General features: G+C 34.4%; 1 protein-coding gene across 4 annotated transcripts; it reads left to right on the top strand.

Annotated features, from left to right (window-relative positions):
- The first annotated feature begins 7,727 nt into the window (after positions 1 to 7,727).
- Positions 7,728 to 21,059, top strand: LOC113688156 (uncharacterized). Of its 4 annotated transcripts, none has more exons than XM_027205843.2 (21): positions 7,728 to 8,287; positions 8,705 to 8,949; positions 11,248 to 11,304; positions 11,891 to 11,918; positions 12,007 to 12,129; positions 13,287 to 13,398; positions 13,957 to 13,994; positions 14,121 to 14,174; positions 15,126 to 15,194; positions 15,444 to 15,560; positions 15,705 to 15,773; positions 16,149 to 16,228; positions 16,872 to 17,000; positions 17,089 to 17,185; positions 17,980 to 18,072; positions 18,170 to 18,331; positions 18,693 to 18,817; positions 18,958 to 19,096; positions 20,005 to 20,129; positions 20,218 to 20,391; positions 20,777 to 21,059. In XM_027205843.2, exons 2-21 carry the CDS (start codon positions 8,855 to 8,857, stop codon positions 20,811 to 20,813), a joined length of 1,923 nt encoding a protein of 640 aa, XP_027061644.2. In that variant the 5' UTR covers positions 7,728 to 8,287; positions 8,705 to 8,854; the 3' UTR covers positions 20,814 to 21,059. The 4 variants fall into 4 exon arrangements, with proteins under 4 accessions (XP_027061644.2, XP_027061643.1, XP_027061645.2 ...); XM_027205842.2 differs by having other exon boundaries at positions 7,729 to 8,287; positions 17,089 to 17,329; XM_027205844.2 differs by lacking the exon at positions 7,728 to 8,287 and having other exon boundaries at positions 8,931 to 8,949; positions 12,050 to 12,129; positions 17,089 to 17,329.
- The last annotated feature ends 569 nt before the right edge of the window (positions 21,060 to 21,628 follow it).

The following is a 21,628-nucleotide window of genomic DNA, read 5'->3' as shown; positions in this document are numbered from 1 at the left end:
CCACTCAGGGTACCATATTATTCACCCAACTAGAGGAATAGGCTATTTATTTTCGTGGTCCATTTCCTACATCCAGTTCAACCTAAGGCCCTTTGCAATAAAAGCGCCCTCCATCGCCATGATTGCAGTAGCCATAAAAGTGTCACCATGCAGGTCTCTTCAAAAGCTCACCAAACTACTATTTAACACGTCAATGGCTCCCCATTATTGGCGTTCTGTTTTGTTAATCTTCTAACTTTACAAACAGCGGAGTCAACCTTATAGGTGCTCAAATGGCTTTTACAAAATGATGAGATTCTTCACTTTCTTGCCAAAAAAATGCCCAATTGTTTATTCATAAAGCGAGGTCTCTCCAGCATGATGTTTACTCATAAGCAGATGGGGCTAGTATGGACTTTTTAGTTGAGTTATAGAATCTTTTCCAGTCAAAAGCAGCTGGGTTAGATTTGAACTAATATATTCTAAACTGTAATGTTATAAAGTATTAGAAATGTCAGTCGATCCTCCCATTGTACGGTCATACTTAAAAGAATGGCTTGTGATTTAGGCACTCCTTTTGTGGGTTCAAAGACACAGGATAGCAGTAGTATCTTCAAAGCTCAGGCCGTGCCTTCTCCCGTCCTTGAAGAGAATATAAAATGCTTTTGTGAAATTTTCTTGAATGAATAAAAAGGAAAAGAACACTCCCAAAAGGAAGTATGGTCACCTCAAATTATCAAGGGACAGTAGTTTGTTTGATGCTCTTCCTAAGTAGTGCATCTGCGTGAGTTTTATGATTTGTCAGGAAAAAAAAAAGAGTACTTAATTATTATTCAAAGAAAATTATCTTTTATCTGATCTGTGGCGGTGTTTAAATTACATTTAAACACAAAACAGTACGCACATTATGCTTACATTTTTTTCGTATTATTGTCTTCACAGTAGTTTCTCTAGATTATGATGAGATGATAATTTTGAAGCTAAAAATTCATGGATAAACATCAATTGACAACGGAAATGAAGAAGTGATGCTAGCAGCTAAAATGCAACACTTTTATAATGAAGGAAAAAAAGAAGGTTAGCAACAGATTATGTTGACAAATTCTTGGTGCGAATAATTGAATAAAATTAAGATGTACACATCTTAAGTTGAACAAAAATTTGGAGTTTTCCCATATTGAAATAAACATTTCCTCCGATGCTCCAAGGTCTGGTATCTATCTTTCTTTCACGTACTATGTCTGAGAGTAGAGAAGGGAGAAATGAAGGTGGCACTAGTAAAATAGTGAGTGCTCCAATCAACTGGGGTAGTTTATTTGCTTCCCCCTGAAAGGACAACTGTTCAGCTTCTACCAGCAGGGTAAAAGCATCTTTCCAAAGAAAAAGGTTAAAAAAAAAAAACCGTGGTAAAAGCAAGGATAATTGTATATTTTAGTGAGTGAACAAAGTAGGAGGAGAACAAGAGATTAAGGAGTCACGTGCGCACGTGACATGGCAGTGAGTCGGTGCATCGTTAGTCATAAAGAACTGGGAGCGCACGAATTGCGGAGCACTGTATCCTTTCTCTTCCTCATCAGCCCCCACGCGCAGAAACAGACACGCACCACGGGCAGCAAGGTGAGAGTCCGCATCTAGTCATTCTACGCTGCGATTGGATATGAAACGCAGTCGGCGCGTGAGATTTGACATATGAAAATCGGGGATTTTGTGCGAGTAAAGAAAAATGTGGTACGTCAATCTAATCTATCTTTGGTACATCCCTCCGCATTGACCGGCCCAGGGCTCGGCCACAAACCCCCCACGACCGTATCTTTCATGGGTCCCACACTCTTACCGGCACCCCCGGAAATCCATTAACCTTAAGATCATACCTAAACAAGTCCTCCTCGCTAGGCTGACAAAATTATGCTCCGAATTGGTTTGAATGTTAAACAAAATGTCTGAACTTTGTATTTGATAATTTTTTTGAAAGAGATTGATTGAATTTGCTTTGAAATTTTTGATATATGTTCATGAAAAGTTTGGTTTAGCTTGTTTTAGTATTGAGTTCAAACACATACAATCAAAATTTGGATTGATTTGATTTGAAATTTCATGTTATATTATATAGACATTTTCAAACTAATTTGTTGTTTTTTTTCCTTTAATTTTTGCTCTCTAATATTTAAGAAATCTATTACTATGAATTAGGGATTTGATTAAAGTCAATTATGCTTATTTCATATTACGATGAATTACGGATGTGATTAAAATCAATTATGCCTATTCAAGAGATAAAGAGCATTATATGCTTGTTATTTTATAAAATAAGCAATATATATGAAGGAAAGAAGTGAAGTTAAGCACGGAAACTTTAAATATATTTTTATGAAATTTACTTATCTTATATGTTTATAAGGATATTGAGTTGGATGACGTGAATATCATGATTGATTTGTTAATATTCTCGAATTTAAAATTATGTCCAAACTTGAATTCATACTTAAACAAACAAATTTGAACAAATCAAATTCAAGGCGAATTCAAATCAAATATCAAATTAATTAGTTGGATTTACAGCCCTACTCCCCGCTCACCTTTGCTTTTGTAGCAGCCAAAGGAGGGGAATTCAAGACCTTTGGGCTTTCTTCCTCTGACCAGTTGTAGGCCTTCGGTGTTGATGGTCCATATTGGTCTGCTCGAAATTTGTACCATCTTTGCTAGTAAGGTGTAACGATTGAATTAAAAAATAAAACACATATAGTTCAAAGAAGTTAATTAAGAGAAGGCAACAATCGAGCGAAGTAAATGCTGCGAACGAATCCAAATACGTCGAGTTTTTCTCTTTTTGGCTTAATTAAATTGAGTTCGACTTGAATTTGAGCAGAAACTAGATCGAACATGCGACAAATGATTCACTCAGCGGAGCATCATCATGTAAGCCTTAAGTCCTCTACCAATCTAAATTTTTAAATTCCATTAAGGAAACAAAATCTTTTATTACAGTAGTGTAACTATTGGCCTAAAAGTAAATGGAGGGAGGCTTTCAATGAAAATATTCTTTGAAACTAAATTTAAATACTACCATAGCGAAATTCTAAATGAGGCCCAATCCTGTCGATGGATTGCAACGCCTGCTTTTGTAAAAAACGTGTATCTTTATGGGCTATATCGTGAGGGCTGCAATACACAAATAGCCTGTTTAGGGCCCATAAATTTATTATATTTTTTCTTTTCTTTTCTTTTCTTTTTTGGTTGTGCTTTGCTATTCACGATAACAAGGGGGAAGACAAAAAAGATTGCATATCACGACTTCCTCCATCACACGAATTATTTTTTAAATAAAAAGATAAAGTGCAATTTCAATTTTTTTTGTTTTTTAATTTTTTGGAATAGGAATGATGAAAAATTGAACGATGGATTTAACATGAGCAAGAACGCCCTTTAATAAACCCTTAACTAGTGTAATTGTTTCAGGAAAGGACTTAAGTCAAGCTAAAACCCTGGCTAATTCTCCTAGAAGCTAAACTATGCTGCTGTTCAATTGATTTCTTGAAGCAATATTTAGAGCAATAAGAATACTACTAAATATTGCTCTGTAGACTACTAGATAACTCTAAAAGAACAAGAATGATTATTAATTAATCAAAAGTTGCGTCACAGCAAATTTGGGATTAAGTTGTCAGTTATTTTCCTTAGTACTAATGGTGAATTTGTAACTGGATTTCCACCAGATGAAGCTGGATGCTATCGTGTACTGCTGGTTCACTCTGTCGAGATAACCTAATATGAAAGTACGTCCAATTTAACTCAAGACAAAATAGAAAATGCGAACAGAAATTCATGCAGACCAACCAATGAATTGAAAGAAAAACCTGCAAGCACTTTTGCCCAAACTCATGAAAGATCACCAAGATGTGATGTGGTCCGGCCATAATTTCTTTTTTTTTTTTTTTTTTTTTGAATTATTCCTTTCTCAATATGATCTCATCAATGTATAAGCAATAACATCATCACATTAAAAATATCATATATTTAGTGTTTGTTTTTAACTGATACTCGTTCTTATTTTTCCCCTTAAAAATCTTATTCAATCTTACATTTTGGAGCTAGTTTTCTAACTTTAAATTCAAGTCAGTCTTACATTAGGATTCGGTTTATCGTAGACTTGCATAAAAACGAATTAGTGGTTCATTAAATAGTTGCAATTTAAAGCTATACTAGCTACTACTTATTATTTACTAGCATTAATGACAAGAGTAATCATAAATAAACTTAACTAAAAGTTAGATTGTTACAGAATATTTTTTATAATTCATCTAAATTTAAATTTGAAATCTAACCGCGTGTGATAGTGTATACACTATCAGTGTATATAAAATTTATTCTAAAAAATAACTTATCATGGAGTTGGGAGAGGGGGACAAAGTGATATTACTTTCTTCAAAACAAATAGGTCCTTAAAAGAATTGTGAGTTTTGGTGAATTGTATCAATATTACTTCTTGATTTTATTTTTCTAACCAATTTGACCTTCTAATTGTAATGAATTTGGCTTCTGAAATTTGTCTATTGTACCCTAATGCAATAAAGTTAACTTTTTTCAAAAAAGAAAAAAAAGAAAAAAGGAAAAGAATGCAACTCCATCCGATATCACATGCAAAGTAATTAATTATATTCTACCTTGCACCCACTTCCTTTTCAGATCATGCATGTAACTAATTGTATGAATTTTTGATGTGATTTTATTCAAAGCACATTATGTGAAAATTTATGGATTTAATTTTTTTGCTCAGGTAAATAAATCCAACATTGATTTTTTTCACTCAAGTAGATGAGTTTCGTGTATGGCTTCGTCATCTATTACTTTTTGTATTTTTCATCCATAAATCAAATGAACAAAGACATAACTACAGCAAATATAAGGAAGAAATTGTTTGATTACATATTGACTCTTAAAATAAGTTTTTTGCATTTTGCATTTTCTTGATTAGTCATGTAATTAACTTTAAGAAAAATATGAATAAGTTTATTTCACATGTGTAAGAGCAAAGTTATAAATTTCATTGAATATTATTGTAACACATATCGTTCTCTTTTTTATTTCTTTTAACCTTTACTTAATCCAAGTGAACTACACGCCATTGCTAAGAATTTTGAATTACCTAATGTAGAGTTCAAAGAATAATTGTCATATCAATTCTAAATAACACTCTAAATTATATTAAAAAAAAGCAAAGAAAAGAAAAGATTCCATTTACATACTTCATAACCAAAAAAGAAGAGTACTCAAAATCTTAAAAATAACTCAAAAAATGGTGCTTATTGTAAAATATTTTCCTAGATTACAATTTAAAATGCAGCTAAAATTTAGATAATCTGAAACACATTTTCAGCAAAATAGTAAATAATGAACAATATAGTAAAACCTTTATAAATTAATAGTTTTTGAACTAAATAAATCGTATTAGTTCAAAGAGGTATTAATTCATCGATAAATTAATAATTTATTAATTTATCAAGTGTATTTACAATTAAAAAAACTCATCTGATCAACTAAAGTTTTATTTTATTTATAAAAATATATTCTATTAATAAAAGGAGGCTAAAAGTCTATAGAATATAAACCAACCTACATCTACTTGATTTACAAGTACAATTTAATTTTATTAATGTACGTAACTGATATCATTTTTCTAACATTAAGAAATCAAAAAGATTTAGAAATACTAAATGATAGATTTCCATATCCAATTTTAAATGCATACAATGTATGACACTAATATGTACATAAATAATAAAGAAATCTTTTTATAATAAACAAATACAAATTTTTCTTTCATATCTCATGGTTAAACTATGGCTTCTTATTTAAAAGATGTTCATAAATAACTGATCAAATGCATCAAGCATTATATGAGCATACCATATCTAATTTGAGTGAATTATTAATTTATACTATGACTGGAACCAAAGGGTTAGGTAAGGTTTTAAAAAAATTATTATCATATCTTTGTTAAAATTGATTTTAACTTGATAGTCCAAATCAAGACCTAAAAAATTATTATTTAATAGAGATTATTAATTTATCAAATATCAAATTATAGAGGTTTAATTCTACAATTAAACACGAGCGAGGTTAAATGTCATAACATAATTAACAAAATATGTTGGGGCTGATTGAGCCAATCCTTTTATGCAACCTATCTAGATGACTACGCTGATTATAAGGCATATATAAGCAGCCAACTTGCCACCATTCTAACATTCTAATCAAACTCAAAAAATCAAACTGAAAAAATACACAAAAAAAATCGCAAGGAAATTGGCTTTGTTAATATGAACTACTATAATGCAACCCTCCTTTCCTGTCAAGATGACAACCGGTCTTCCACACATGCATCACAATCTGCATCGATACCAACCATCTTCATCATCTGACCACCATCAACCATCTTCATCTTCTAGCCACCATCAACCATGTTTATGATCTTCACAGTTGGTTTAGTTTTTTTTAATAGTTACCTTGTTTTTCGTTTTAATTTTTGTTGATTTATTCTACTCTCACTTCAATCGTGTGAAATATGTTAGTGATTTAGATTTTGAAAAAAAACTAAAATGAACTCTCCGAGATAACATGATCACGTGCAGTAGCTTGTAATTGGATTGCTCTCTTCATTATCGAGAAAGAAGCCAAATTTCATGATCCTTCTAGTTTTGTCACCATTTAAATTGCAAATTAAAGGGGGAGTGGCCATAAGTGAGAGGTCTCGAATCCTCGGATTCGAATCCTTCTACTTATATTATATATCAAAAAATTGCAGACTGAGTAGAATAAGGTGAATTTAGACATGTTAATAGATCGGATCTTATCTATATCCAACTCAGATCCAATGTACTTGGATAAGGTTCTGATTTAATTTCTCAAACCCAAATCCTATTAAGACTCAGACCTTGTAAAAGAGTTATGAGTCTGGATATAGTATGATTTTTTATGATCCATATACAAATCCGAACACATACTAGATTCTATCCAGATCCAACTATATATAATTTAAATAAATTTATATATTAATAAATTTATAAAATTTCTATGGTCATTGGATCGAATGTAGTAAGACTTCATGATGTTTTTTTTTAAAAACTAATTCTAGTTGTAATTGTGATTAGTACAAACTTTAAAAAAAAAAGGAGAAAAAGTAAAGGCAAATAAATAAAAATTTGAAAGTACTTATTGTTAAAATTTTAAAAATATGTAGAAATAGTCCATAATAGTTATTTTTTTGAGTTCATAATATTGCATTCAACTTCTTGAATATTAATTTTATTATTTGAAAATAAAATTTGGATGGTGTTTATTTTTTGAAATCTATATATTTTTAATATATTTTTACTTTAGTGTATTTAGAAATATACAACGGATTTCCATTGGATATCCAAATGCAGGAAAGTTTGGGTTTGGACTTATTGTTTAGACCTATAAAGGTTTAGGTCTAAGTTTGGGTTTAACTAAATTTAATGGGTCTGAATCTGGATTTGAATTAAAAAAATTCAATCCAGACTCTGTCCATTGACATACCTAGGTGCACTATTTTCCTGGGGGATGGATTGGATGATTATGGGACGAGAGAGTTTAAGTGAAAGATTTCGAGTTCACAAGTGCATGAAAAATATTTTTTCTTTCACTGAGCCAAAACTAAGAAAAGAAAAAACATAAAACTCTGCAACTTTTTCGATATAAAACTGATTTCTAACAATGATTTTATTCAAACATGAGACCTTTTAGTACTACACAGGCGTACAGTTGCCATGAATACCACTAACCATTTCTCATGTCCACTTCTTGTCTTGTGTATAAATTTGTCTCCTACTTGCAAAAGTTTTAATTTTTCTATTTCTTTTGGGGTCATTTGTCAAGAACACATCCAAGCGTACGAGAATTTTTAAATCATTTTTTGTTCACGAGTTATTATTGACCTTGGGCATTGTATTTTTTTTGTTTACTCATCAAAAACCCGATAGTTGGGTATCATGAAAACGGTTAGCAATTAGTGAATTCCCCAGTTCAGTTTTCCGGTCGGGCCGGTCCTGCAAAATAATAACCCAGTGATTAAGAAAACAGCAAAAACGATACAAACATAGTAGCAACTAGCAATCGCGTTCTTCCTCGATCCACCCTCTACAAAAAGCCAAAGCCTCCGCCGAGAAAGCGCTGATTAAAGACAGAGGAGAAAGAATTCACATTCATTTTGCGTCCATATACATTTGTCTGGAGAGAAAAAGCGGGGAACAACGACGAGATCCACGGCTTCTTGGCGACATTTATCAGAGTAATTCTTCATATTTACTGCTGAAAAACTAAAATCTTCAGCAACCCTTTTTGATTTGTTGCTAATTGGTCATTGAGAAAGTGTTGTTTCATCGTTTCGATTTTTAGGTTCAAGAAAGTTTTTTTTTTTTTCCATATCAGTGAGTTTTTTTTTGCATAGAAATGAAGGTACTGATGATAGCCCTTTGCGGTTCCGCTATTGTTTCACTGTCTAAAACAGTTTAAAATTAGTGGGCATATGAGAAAACTTTGAATTTGTTAGGCTGTCACTTCAGAATTCCCCACTTCACCTAACGACTTTTTCCCATTATATTTTAGCCCCAAAGGATCCTACATTACACTCTTGTACTTGTACTAGAATGCTTGATGTTAATATTTTCTTATGATTGATTTCAGTGTGTTTTCATGACCTCTTCAGATTGTTTTTGAAAAGATCGAGTGAAATCAGGGGAACCCTTCGGTAAATTTGTGAAATTTGTCGTTGTGGGGCAGAATGGTTGGAAGATTGGCGGTGCATTTGGTTTGTAGGCTGAGGCTGTAAGTAAAAGAGAGTATTTTTTTGTCTGAGATGGCTGATGCTGCGGCTCTCATTGAGGCTTCGGGCTCCAGATTTAGTGATTTGGAGCTCATTGGTAGGGGGTCGTTCGGGGATGTCTATAAAGGGTAAGGATTGAAACAGAATATGTTATCTTTATTTGTTTTTAATATGCCTTTTGATTTTTCTATTCAAGGTGATATCTGTCTCATTTTGCTTTTGCTTGCAAGCTTTAACTCATCAGTGATGTTGGAAATCTGGATTGGCTTTTGTTAATTTTGCTTGTGTATTGTCCTCTATATTGATATTGTCAAATAGTTGTTTACTGATATTGAAAGGATGAATCCTGTCTCTTACTAAATTCAGAGAGTTGTTTAGGAAGTATTTTCAAGTGTTGCGTCATCGTAATAAAGAGATCTGATACAAAATTAATTGCTGGTCTAATTTGGTAATGGGCTTCAATCAATGGCTGCATAGTTTAGGATGATTAATTTTCAGCTTTTACTTGATCAATTTGTGGTTTAAGTTTCCCAAACTGGCTTCTTGTTATTGAAGCACACTGCATGCTGCATGTCCAGTTTAAGTCTACCAAGTGATTTGACAAAACTCAGGATTTTTGCCATGATGGATGGATCAGATGGTACTATGTGACGACATCATGTAGGCTTTGTAATGGTCTATGCTTCTATGGTCTACGTATATCTACTAGATCACACAAGGTAAAAACGGCAGTCAAATTAGAGATGTGGGATATATGCATGGCTTGGTTCTGCTACACATGTAGATTTTTTACTTTTAAGTGAGAAGTATAGTCTAATGGTACAAATTAGTGAGAGTTTATATGCATCCAAACTTTTGAGAATCTAAGATCGAAGAAGGTGGATATTTCTTTGTCCATTCTGCTTGAAAATGGAAAGTACGTAAATGAATTTGGTAAAGAAAGAGCTATTCATAATTGAACAAGTGTCCGCAGACACGGAGTTTTGTGAATGCTATTAGATGGATCTTTTTGTAGGAGTTTAGTTAGAATCTTTTTCTTGCACAGTTAATTTGATTTGATTGGTTATAAACATCATTGCCGCGTTTGATGTTACTGCGACGTGGGCATTCTATATAGTAATGATTATACGAAAGACAAATGGAGTGATAGAAAGGTTGTGATCCAGTGATCCAAAAGATTGTGCTAGCTAAATGTCGATATCATTTAAGATTTGTTGGTGGAGTGTGCTTCGGTGCACGCTCTGAGGTCCAAAAGTTGGGTCTGGCCACCTTACAAATCAGACATGCCGTCACCCCTATCGGCGTGTCTTTATCTGAAGCTGCTTTTCATAGTCATTGGCACATGCAGGCAACCCATGCGGTAAAGGTAACACTATAAAAACTGACAATTTTACCCACTCATGCCTTGTATACATCTTATCCCCTCTCTCTCTTTGTCCAAAGTCTTTTCGCCTCTTTAATTGAACACCAAAGAATTGCAGTTAGCAGTTGATCTTGTTTGCCTATTGGACAGAGTATGGGATGGTCTAATAGCTTTGGGCCATGGGAACCTCTCATTACAAATTTCAACTTCCTTTTGGGCCTGATTGAGATTTTAGAAAATTTTCAGCAATTTCCATTTGGATTTCACAGAAAGTTGCTACTGGTTTATGAAGTTATATGTTATTGATTACACTATGGGCTCAATTGCATCTCTGGATGGTGCTGTCAAAGTTCTAGGGGGGAAAATAAACAATCATGAGGGACTTTGGCAGCAATTTGCTTCTTGATGTTGTTGAGAGATGTAGAGCTAGGCTGATTTAAGAAAGTTGCAAATTATGTTTTTTAATGCAATTGCTTTATCGGGCATTTGGAAATTTGGTTCTTTTTTGGCCAGTTCAACAATCAATATTTTCACCTTCAGCAGAGATCGGAGGGATAGAAATACCCAATGGTATCAAACATGGCAGGAGATGGATGTTTTCTAATAGTGTCAGATAGGGGTATTGTATGTAGTTGTAAGGAGATTACTATTTGATTATTTTGGAGTTCAGCTTATTTCCTTAAGGTTAGGTGACTTTAAAGTTGTGTCTCCCACACCAGAAATAGTAGCATCTTTTTTTTGGGAGTTATAAGCATACAGGACCATTAAAAAAATATATATAAACAAGTGATGTTTTTCGAATCTTTTGGAAAGGAAAGGAGGACTAGCAGGATAGTGAATGTGTATCTATCCTATGCGTGTGATAGGCCCATCTTCTTTATATGGTGGAGCCTTCATAAAGGTCCATGTCATGAGGTGGAAGTGCCATTCAAATTCATCTAACTTGAGTATATAACCAGTCCTCTGTATCTGATTTCCATGCATGTTTTAAATTATCTATTCTGATTAATTGGAAGATTCCTCTGAGTTAGCTAGATGTTCTTATGTGTTTCCTGAATTGCAGGTTTGATAAGGATCTTAACAAGGAGGTTGCTATTAAAGTTATTGATCTCGAAGAATCGTAAGTAGTGGACTTTGGTTATTTATTTTCTCATTTTGACTTTGAAATGCTTTGAGGACTTTTTCTTGATTGAGATCGTGACATTTATTATCAGAAAAGGATGGTTTAGGAGTCGCAATCCACCGTTTGACAATTCCTACTTTTTTTATCCTCTTCTTATTGACTCAAACAGAAAGGAAAGATTATGCAGTTCATTTTGGATTAGTTATTTGCTGTAGTTACTTTATCGCCTGACAAGTGGAATATTGCATCGCTCTCTTTTTTCTGATTAGTTAATTGTTTTACGATGAATGCTTTACTCTTTTTGCAACAACCAAGATGCTTTTGATCGTTTTATTTCCATATGAGAATGTGAAAATTCTTAAGGCCAATTATATTGCTAGTTGCAACTTAAGTGACTCCTGTTTTCTTTTCATTTATCAAAGCTGACTTGATTGCAATCTCATCTCCATTGTGCTTTCTTCTTGTTTTCCACATGAATACTCTTTAGGATATGTACTGCATCATCTAATTTCTTTTGGCATCATGTACATGTATTTTAACAATTGAACTTATTTAAATGTCACTGGATTTATCTGCAATACAGGGAGGATGAAATTGAGGACATTCAAAAGGTATCTTCCACTTTTTCATTTAGATGTTATGGATTGAGTACAAAAAGTCATGGAATAGGTGTTTTATTTGAATTATATATTTTTTCAGGAAATTGCAGTTTTGTCACAATGTCGATCTCCATATATTACAGAATACTATGGATCCTATCTGCACCAAACTAAGCTTTGGATAATAATGGAATACATGGCTGGTGGTTCTGTTGCTGACCTGGTAGGTAACTTGATTTTTTGAGAAAGTAATTGTCTTGGCTTTGTGATGAAATGCTTTCTCCAAATTAGGAGCAAGCTTTCATGCTCTATGATGGAACAAGATTGAAATCTAGTAGTTGGAGACTGTTCTGCATTGATGCCTTTTGTTACATTATGTTACTGTCGTATTTATAGTATTGGATTAGAAAAAGCCCGACTAACAAAGTCCTGATGTGGAATATTAAGGTCAATTTTATCTAGATGTCCAGGTCAGGTCATTTAACCAATGGTGCCATAATCAATTAATGGAAGCTTTTAATGTGATTGACTCTAGATTTGACTTGTAAATTGGTGATTGCCATGATCACTATGAGTAAACTGTTTTGGATCTCTTGCTTGAAGACAGTATCCAACATTTGCATTGTCTTTTTTGGTTTTTCATCCATTTTTGCGTCCTCCTCTAGCAATACAAAAATTTTCAAAATCACCAATCTGGATTGCTGGGAGGTTTTCTTATTACCATGAAATGTCTTTTCATCTCCCAAACCTTAGAAAATTATCAGCAGAAAAAGGACTGTTTTTTCACCCTCCAATTCAACAGTCTGCCCTCTTCTATGTGATACTTTTATGCTGTAAAGTGTGTTACAGAATAACAAAGCATGAATCCAAGAGACATAAATTGCAATACTTGGTACTGAAAGAGGAATGACTTAATTCTTTTATTGTTTAGGACTCCTCAGTTTCCACATTGATGGCTCTCTTTTCTGTTTAGGGGTTTCAGGCTGGTCATTTCTCATATGTAGTTTCTGTTTTGGTATGGCATGGGTACATCAGTGATGATGCTACAGCATATGCTAAGAGGTCCTTACCCTTTACCTTCTGAAAGGAAAATAGACCAAAACTAACATGTGGTATATGTGCTGTCTGCAGATATCATAGTTGTTAAAGATTTGTAACTCTCACTTCAAAGATTTGAAATTGCCTCTTTATCTGGAACATCTAGAATCAGGACCTGTGAGGCCTAACTCTTTTGCCTCTTTTAAAAAGGAACAGATATGCTTTGTTTTCTTCAAGACGTTGACTTTGCTCGGCACAATTATGTTTATAAATTTGTGAAAGAAGTCTGTGAATGTGTTTATTCTGTGCTGTATTGACGGTTCTTGGATATTTTTTCTGCAGATTCAACCAAATCAGCCTTTGGATGAGATGTCCATAGCTTGCATTTTACGTGACTTGCTTCATGCAGTTGAATACCTCCACAACGAAGGGAAAATTCATCGTGATATTAAAGGTTTTTTTTATCATGTCCCTAATACCTTAATGACTAACCTAAATTAGTATTTTATTCTTCAACAAAGATCATTTTGTCAATTAGAAATATGGATTAATAACTTAAGGATGTGGATTTCATTTCTATTCATGCTTTGTCTTCATGTTACACTGTTGATATCATGGTTTTCCATGTGCCTAGTGCAATACATACCTTAGTATTAGTTGGCTACTGTTGCTATTTAAAAGGTTACCTGCCTTTTTCATTCATACTGATGTAGACAACAAATGGCTCCAGGAAATCCAAGGTTAAGGATTTCCAGAACTTTGCTCAAGCTTCAATTAGGCTCATCTTCAAAGATAAAGAGCTTTATTCGGGAGTTGGTTTGAGACTTAAAAAGAGTATATGAGCTCTTTATCTCTGGAGGCATGCCTAATTGAAGCTTGAGCAAAATTCTGGAAAAACTTTAACCTTGGATATCCTGGATACATTTTTCTCTGTATCACAAACATAAGTTTTCAGATGGCAGTTTCTCTTTCTTTTTTCTGTTGAATGATGACTGATGTATATCCTTTGCAGCTGCCAATATTTTGTTGACAGAAAATGGTGACGTTAAGGTAAGTGTTTTATGCTCCTAGTTCCAATGTTTCTCTTTGATGTGGTCTCTTAGGAGAGATTCTTTGTGTTCAATAGAGCAAGCTATCTGTTCTATGTTTCCTCAAGCATTCGGACATTGACTTCAGGTTGCTGACTTCGGTGTTTCTGCACAATTAACAAGAACAATTTCAAGGAGAAAGGTACTCATGTTGTTTTTACTTTCATATGATTATTTAACCCAGCTTTTGAGCCTCTATAGGAAATGTTGCTTGTAGATCGTAATGGTCTCTGAGTTTTTTCTGTTTAGGCTCGTTATGAAAATTATTTATAGACAAGCATTTCTCTTTTGTTTTCCGTTTGATAGACCATGAGGTTATTCTTGCAATCTGGTAACTACCCTAACCATTGATGTAGCAGTTATCATATGTTTCCTTCTTGTTTTCTTTCACATTCAGTTTCATTGGCTGGTTTGTTCTTTAATCTTCCAAGCATGGTCCATGTTAGATCCTTTTTGAACGACACCACTAATTTTTCTCTAGCTGCATTTATGACATCTGAGAATACGTGCAATACAATCTTTTTCATATTTATAGATTTTACGAATGAGAAATTTTCTGCCCTGGTGTTTCTTCACAGTTGCTCAATTGGTGTCTGTTTCTTCAAGGTTGCTGATTCCATGTTTAGTTAAGCTTTTAGAGGAGGGCGACATTATATCTTAGCAGGCAGAGGGTCCTATGTTCAATTTACATTGTCATCCAGTTATAAAGAATCAATTTATATGTAGGGGGCATGCTAGAATTGCGTAGATAAATAGGTTATACTCCTCTTTAACATTATTGGCTGTTAGATGAGGCAGTGGATCAACAGTTACTTGTTGCTTCTTTCTGGCTTTTGCAGTCTGTTACAGAGAAACTACTCTGGGTTAATGTAGGGATAGTGCTTTTGCTTAGTTACTATGGAGATGGCAGTCTCCTTGGGTGTGTCCTCTTTAATTTTTTTGTGTCTTGTGAAGTTATTCAACAAAATTTCCTAGTTATTTGGTTGAGTTTTATTTTTTATTTTGGTCATAGTCTTTACCTTTTTCAATTTATGAGAATCATTGGTTTCCATGAATTGTGAGATGTTCAGGCTAATGCAATTAAATATGGCAGACATTTGTAGGAACTCCATTTTGGATGGCTCCAGAAGTAATCCAGAATTCAGAAGGATATAATGAGAAGGTACGTCATTGAGAAATGTTTCATGTATCTTCTGATTTGATCATTTCTTCGCTTTCTCTCATGTTTTACTTTGCACTTTCTTTTATACTTATAATTTTGGGATTAATTTCCTCTTTATTTTTGCATGAATTTGTCACCATATTTATTAATATATACACAATATGCATGTAATTGTGTGCACTCTGAGTTAGGACACCACTTTTGAAATTTTGAGCCAGGGCCATATGCTAAAGTCTCTGTTTGATGCAGGCAGATATTTGGTCTCTAGGGATAACTGTAATTGAAATGGCAAAGGGGGAACCTCCACTTGCAGATCTCCACCCAATGAGAGTTCTTTTCATTATTCCTCGGGAAAATCCTCCTCAAGTATACTTCTATTCTTTGATGAATATTTGGCATTGTCAACATCCTTTAGCCTTACTTTTTTGCTGTTTTATGTGCTCTATGAATTTATTCCTGCATCTATAATCATCTATACTAGAAGTTGACAGTTTATTGTACACCTTGCAGCTGGATGATCACTTTTCTCGTCTTATGAAAGAATTCGTATCATTGTGTTTGAAGAAGAATCCTGCTGAAGTAGGTTCAATTTCCTTCACTTCCTTGTTACCGTGCTCTCTCTCTTCTTGTAATCACGGACATAAGCAGATCATTTTTTTATTACTTTTATGATAATATGCCCCAAGTGCTATATCACGGAACTATAGGGTATTATAATGATGGGTATCCAATCTGTTGTGTGCAAATATGAAAGACTTTGTGGTGATACAACTTTGATCATGTTTCAAGTTTAATAGCTTCAAATATTCAGTAATGAGCTGAGCATCTATACTTTAAATTTCAGATTTTTAGATAACACGTAAACTGATCCAAACTTTTGAATTGATTTTATTGGATATGTTTTGCATTGTGAATATTTTTCTATCTAATGTTTCTTTTATGGTTTAATTATAGAGGCCAAGTGCAAAGGAACTTTTGAAGCATCGTTTTATCAGGAATGCTAGGAAGAGTCCAAGGCTTTTGGAGAGAATCAGGTGATCTTGCTGCAACCAGCCAACCCTGCATTATTTCTTTAAATCTCTCAACTCTGAAAATGAATTTTGTTCTTCAATAGTTGGGTTTTGCCAGAACATTGTCAACTTTTTTTAGATAGAGAGGCTTAATTACCATCCCAGTTTTTCCTTGCTACTTCTACTATGCAATAAATTAACAGTCTCTGTGGTACACTATTCTCTCCCGAAATGGATTTTAAGTACTATACAGACCCTTCTTTTACCACTTTTCTGGCTGTAGGTTCTGTTTTTTGCTTGACTCGAAATTGAAGCCATGCATGTCTGCTTGGGTCAAGACAGTTGGAGCCTTGATTCAGTCAATGCTAGAAATCACATTTTTTTTTAATATTAGCACTTTTTCTTTGAAAAAGCAGTTTTAAATTAAAATTATGTTTTTGATTCAAAAGTACAGTAATATAGTTGAATTTTAAGGCTTTTAGTTAGCTATCAACAGACCTGAATTTATTGCTCTATGCTTATGTTTGGAGACAAGATGACTGTTTAAAAATTGAAGAAAGTACGGAATACAATGAAGATGTTACTTGATAGATCAACATAATCTTTCTATCTCGAGAGAAGAAATTGTTTTATTCTGTGATGGATGTCCTTTTGTTTTATCTTGTAGAGAGCGCCACAAGTTCCAAGCCAAGGAAGATGTTGAAACCCCCAGAAATGGTATAAAACCTTTTGGCGAGGCATCTGGTACCATGAAGGTGACAAGAGATGCTGGCGTAGAAGATACTGTACGAATCAGGTTAGATGAATCTCTCTTTCATTGTTTTTAATTTTTTTGGGCTGCCACATTAGTCACTTTTGTACTCATTGGTGAGTTGTACTTGCAGCGGCCAAGGAAAAACTTTGAGAAATGCTGGATGGGACTTCAGCCTTGGTGCGACCTCTGGCACTGGGACAGTGCGAAGTGCTGTGAGGCCACCTCAGGTTAGGGATAGAAAACCAGAGGCTTTTTTAAGTCAAGCTTCTTCAAGAAAAATTCTAGATAGTGGTAACCAGTGGTCTTCTGCTTCTGGAAAAGATGCTAGAGATGCTTACCAGGATGACAAGCAGGATTACTATCATGAAGATGTCTCTCTCTCTCTCTCACTCTCACTCTCCTCTCTCTCTCTCTCTCTCTCGCTCTCGCTCTCTCTCTCTCCCTATGCACACGCGCCTGTACCTGTGCATGTGTTGCTTGTGTATATATGCATGTGATATGCCTGTTTGTCGTGTATATTTGCTAACTCTTTCCTTAAGTTTATCCTGAACTATAATTGCTGGATATCTTATTGAAACTTTAAATTAATAGCCATAGGATGAGGCCTTTCTTGCTTAAGTAACATGCTTTTTGTCTGCATGATGGGTTTTAATTTAGGCTCTTGCTATCAACATTGTTTTAGATGATATTGGTTGTAAATCGTGCAAGTCAACTTATCAAACATTTGCAACTTGAAGTTGGTTGGATTAAGTTCACAATCACTTTTTTCCCTGAAGCTATTGCTCTCAGTGCTCCATAACCAGGGGTGAAATTAGAAATGTGCATATATATTCCCTTCTATATAAGATTAACATTCAGTGTTGTTATGCTTATACCTAATTGAAAGTACAGAAAATTGTGATCTTATGTTTTGACAACAAATTCTGTTATAGTTCTTGCTACTTTATACTCATCAATTACACGTTTAAGTTTTCCCTGCCCACATGTTCCCCTGAAAAATTTTCATCTTTACCTTATTCAGGAAGAATTGTCAGTGGGTGGGACAGGAACGGTTGTTGTTCGGTCTCCAAGACGAGTTTCACCTTCCTCTTTGTTTAGTGACCAAAGCTCCTTGGTGTGTCTACCTTCTGATTGAGATGGAAAATAGTTGCTTTGATTTTCTTTTTTACGGTGTTTGATACTATCTTCATAGAATTTCTACTGCCTTTCAGTCTAGCAGCACGTACAATTCAGTAGAGGATTCATCTACCAGCGGCACTGTGGTTTATCGTGGACAGCATGATGATTCAGACTCTCCGCGTAAATCCAGACTTGGGATCCAAGAGAGAACTTCAAGTGCATCAGTTGAGGACAGTTCAATAAACCTTGCCGAGGTTATTTATCTGCAACAATTTTCCTACTTGATGACACTGAGATACTAGATTTGGGTAAACTACTGGAATGGTATAATGTTAAGGTTACAAACTTGGTAGTTGGCATGAATTGGTAGGGATCTAAATGTCTTTTATTTTCTTCAGATATCTTTGAAAATGTCAATTCCTCCTTCCACTTGGTGGTTTTTATCCATTTCTTGCTATTGGTATATTCAATGCTTCCTCAGTTTTATTGCATAAAATATTTTCTGATTTACAGTTTCAAGGTATCTTGATTGCCAGAATTATTTGCCTGATGTCTGTTGCATCATCATCTTCATGATTTGTATGCCAAAGCTTAATTGTCTGTTATGTTATTTAGGCCAAAGCTGCTATTCAAGCGGGGTTAAAGAAGGGAAATATGAGAGAAAGGTCCATGTTAGGCAAGGCCAACAGAGATGAACAAGAAAGTAAAAGAAGAGAACAATCTAGTTCTGATTTATCTAGGTACATCGTATGTTTGGTCTGCTCCTTCCATATTGGGTACAATCTTTTGGTTTCGACACTGGCTGAAATATCATGCCTGACTAATCTTGTTCCTACTGTGTGTTTGTGTTGCTACTTGGAACTTGAACATCAACTCGCAGACATACCGAAGAATACCTTGATGCACAGAAAGCACTTCCCAAGTCACGCCAAACAAGTGACGAAGAAGATGCTGCACGTAGTTCTGCTGCATCTTCTTCTGCCCCATTGTCAATTCTACTCATTCCTTCATTAAAAGAGGTTTGCATTTTTAAGATAATTACAGGACATGCCAGATCTTCATCGATTAGAATATACTTTAATGATCATTTGTGAGGCTTTTTGATATGCTGTTTAACTTTGAAAATCAAATTAATTCTATTAACTTGGTGTTTATTATTTGAACATATACGACTCCACATTTTTGTATATTCTCAGTGGATGTTTAGACATAAAATCTTGTCTTCTGACTGAGAGATCTGAAGTCTTGTGCAAACTCAATTAATTGTTTTAAGCATTACGCTTTGGTGTTATATTTTTCTTGCAAAATTTCTTTCTAGTCATATAGCCATTGAGAAAATAATGTAGTTACGAAATTGGTTTTGGGCATATCTAAATGGTTTCCAACTTTCCTAGGTCCTCATGGATTTAGTTTTTTAAGGACAAACATCTTTGTTACAGGATTAGCCTAAATTTTCTGTCAAAGCTGAACCAACAACGTGATCACAGAGTTATCTGGTGCTCATGTCATACAATATCTCATATTCCAGAAAATTTGCATCAATAAGAAATTTAATTCTGTAGTGCTCACCATCAAAATTTGATTTATAATTTGGCAAAACCTCTTTTCTGGCCAAACTGCATTTCTTCTCTTTATCTCTGTTTTATTTCTGGGAATTCAACCCAAAAAGCCATTCTGTGGAAACCTAGTTTTTGACCTTGATGAGTCATTTGAGTGTACGTGATGCTGAAATGGGGAAACATTATCTGCATGCTTTTTTTCCCACTTGGGAGTGTTCATCACCACATGCCTTTGACTATGTATTGTAAGAGTGTAATTTTTTTTTAGTTCTTTTTTGTTTTCTCTGCCACATGGTGAGAGCATGAGCATGAAATAAATTTATTACTGAGTGAAACATTTATATTAACATATGTATGATCCTATGTAGGTGATTACTGATGATTCGGAAAGGTTGATGATGCGGACATTGGCCAACTCTTTTATGGATATTGAACGCTCCAAGCCTGGGTCTTGCGAACTTCTTGTGACAAGATTACTACAGCGACTGGCAAGGTTCATATATTTTCTTTTCATCTTTTTGCTTAGAATAAAATCTTCATTTTGTGTTGTTTGGTTTAAAGATCAAGATATATCTTTGTAGTTCAAAAGATTCTTCACTGAAAGACCTGCAAGACCTTGCAGCTCGAATATTTAGCAAGGGAAAGGCAGAAGCAGAGAGTACGAAGGCAGAAGCTGACAGCAAGAAAAAGCCTCAAAGCAAGGACATGCATTCAAACAGTAATTTGAGCCCCCTTGCACGGTTCTTACTCTCAAGGTTGGTCAGTGAAAGTTTTTGGCCTATAAGAATTTATCATCGCGATTGAATAGAAGACTAGGTGTGTGTTTTTTATGATTCAAACAATGCGGCACATGTTTTTGGATTTCCATGGCTACTGTAAAATGGGATTATCCACAAAATATTTTTGATTTGAGTGACAACAATGATTACAATCATTGAGCAATGAGCTTAAACAATATGGAAATGCAAGTGCGGTTTGTGAGCTGCAATTTTTGTAAAACCGTCCTTTTGCATGATGGTGAGGATTTGCACCACAGCAATATAAAAGATTGCAATGGTTTTTACTGTCGTTGTAGATCATCATCATCATCGTCGTCGGCATAATACTCGTCTGATTCGAAATGTACCTTTTCAATTGCAGATGGCAAGGCCATGTCTCCCGGGATTTAAGTAATTAAAGATGAGGGCCTGGGCCAGATAGTTTGTGTCTGTACTTCTGTGCTTGTATTTGGATTAGTTTTAATTCAATGTACATAGGATTTAGAGAAACTCATTATTTATAGTGTCCTATTCATGTTTTCCTTTCCCTGTTCAACAAACTTTTGGTGTTCTTTTCTTAGTTTGTTTTGAGCGAAGGTTGAGGTGTCCATATAGATGTAACATTAGTAAATTTTGTATTTATTGAGACAATCATTTGGTACAAATTTTGTGATGTATCTTTTGACAGTGCTATTACTAAGAAAGCAATTAAATACCTGCTAATGAAAACAGATTTTGGTGGGCTTTGTGACCACCATTGATGGCCTTTGGACGTCCAGGTCATTAATGGCCTTCACCAATGGCCGTTGGATGTCATGGCCATTAACAAGCTTGATGATTTTTCACGGTGCTGCTAGTGAATTTGCCGAAGCTACCTATCCACATTATATTTCCTTTTCCAGAATGGGGGAGAAATCTGAGATAGGCTTATTTACGTTATATTTCTTTTCCAGAATGGAGAACAAATCTAAGACAAGCTCTGGAAATGGCTTATATGTACATATGATGCGTGAAGTTATAATTGGTCTTAAAATTCTGCTATGGTCTTTTTTGTTCTGCTTTAAAGTAGATTGATGATTGTCTTGGTTCTCAAGTGCTTTTTCTATGCTGATTCTTAGTGATTGATATAGTCTGTAATGGCAATTGGAATTGGAGAAATGTGGCTGTCATAAGCCTGATGCTTCTTACTCATCTCGAGGCTGGCAACAACTGTACATGTGAAACTATTTAAGGA

Source organism: Coffea arabica, chromosome 5e, assembly GCF_036785885.1.
Source record: "Coffea arabica cultivar ET-39 chromosome 5e, Coffea Arabica ET-39 HiFi, whole genome shotgun sequence".
NCBI classification, from domain to species: domain Eukaryota; kingdom Viridiplantae; phylum Streptophyta; class Magnoliopsida; order Gentianales; family Rubiaceae; genus Coffea; species Coffea arabica.
Note: the sequence above shows the minus strand (reverse complement) of the source record. Positions and strands in the feature narration are given on the sequence as shown.

Bases quoted from the DNA above. Each gene is read 5' to 3' on its own strand.
- LOC113688156 (XM_027205842.2), top strand. From the start codon at position 8,855: ATGGCTGATGCTGCGGCTCTCATTGAGGCTTCGGGCTCCAGATTTAGT. The intron at 13,995-14,120 runs GTAAGTGTTTTA...CATTGACTTCAG, and splicing joins CAGAAAATGGTGACGTTAAG to GTTGCTGACTTCGGTGTTTC. The intron at 15,561-15,704 runs GTATACTTCTAT...TACACCTTGCAG, and splicing joins CTCGGGAAAATCCTCCTCAA to CTGGATGATCACTTTTCTCG.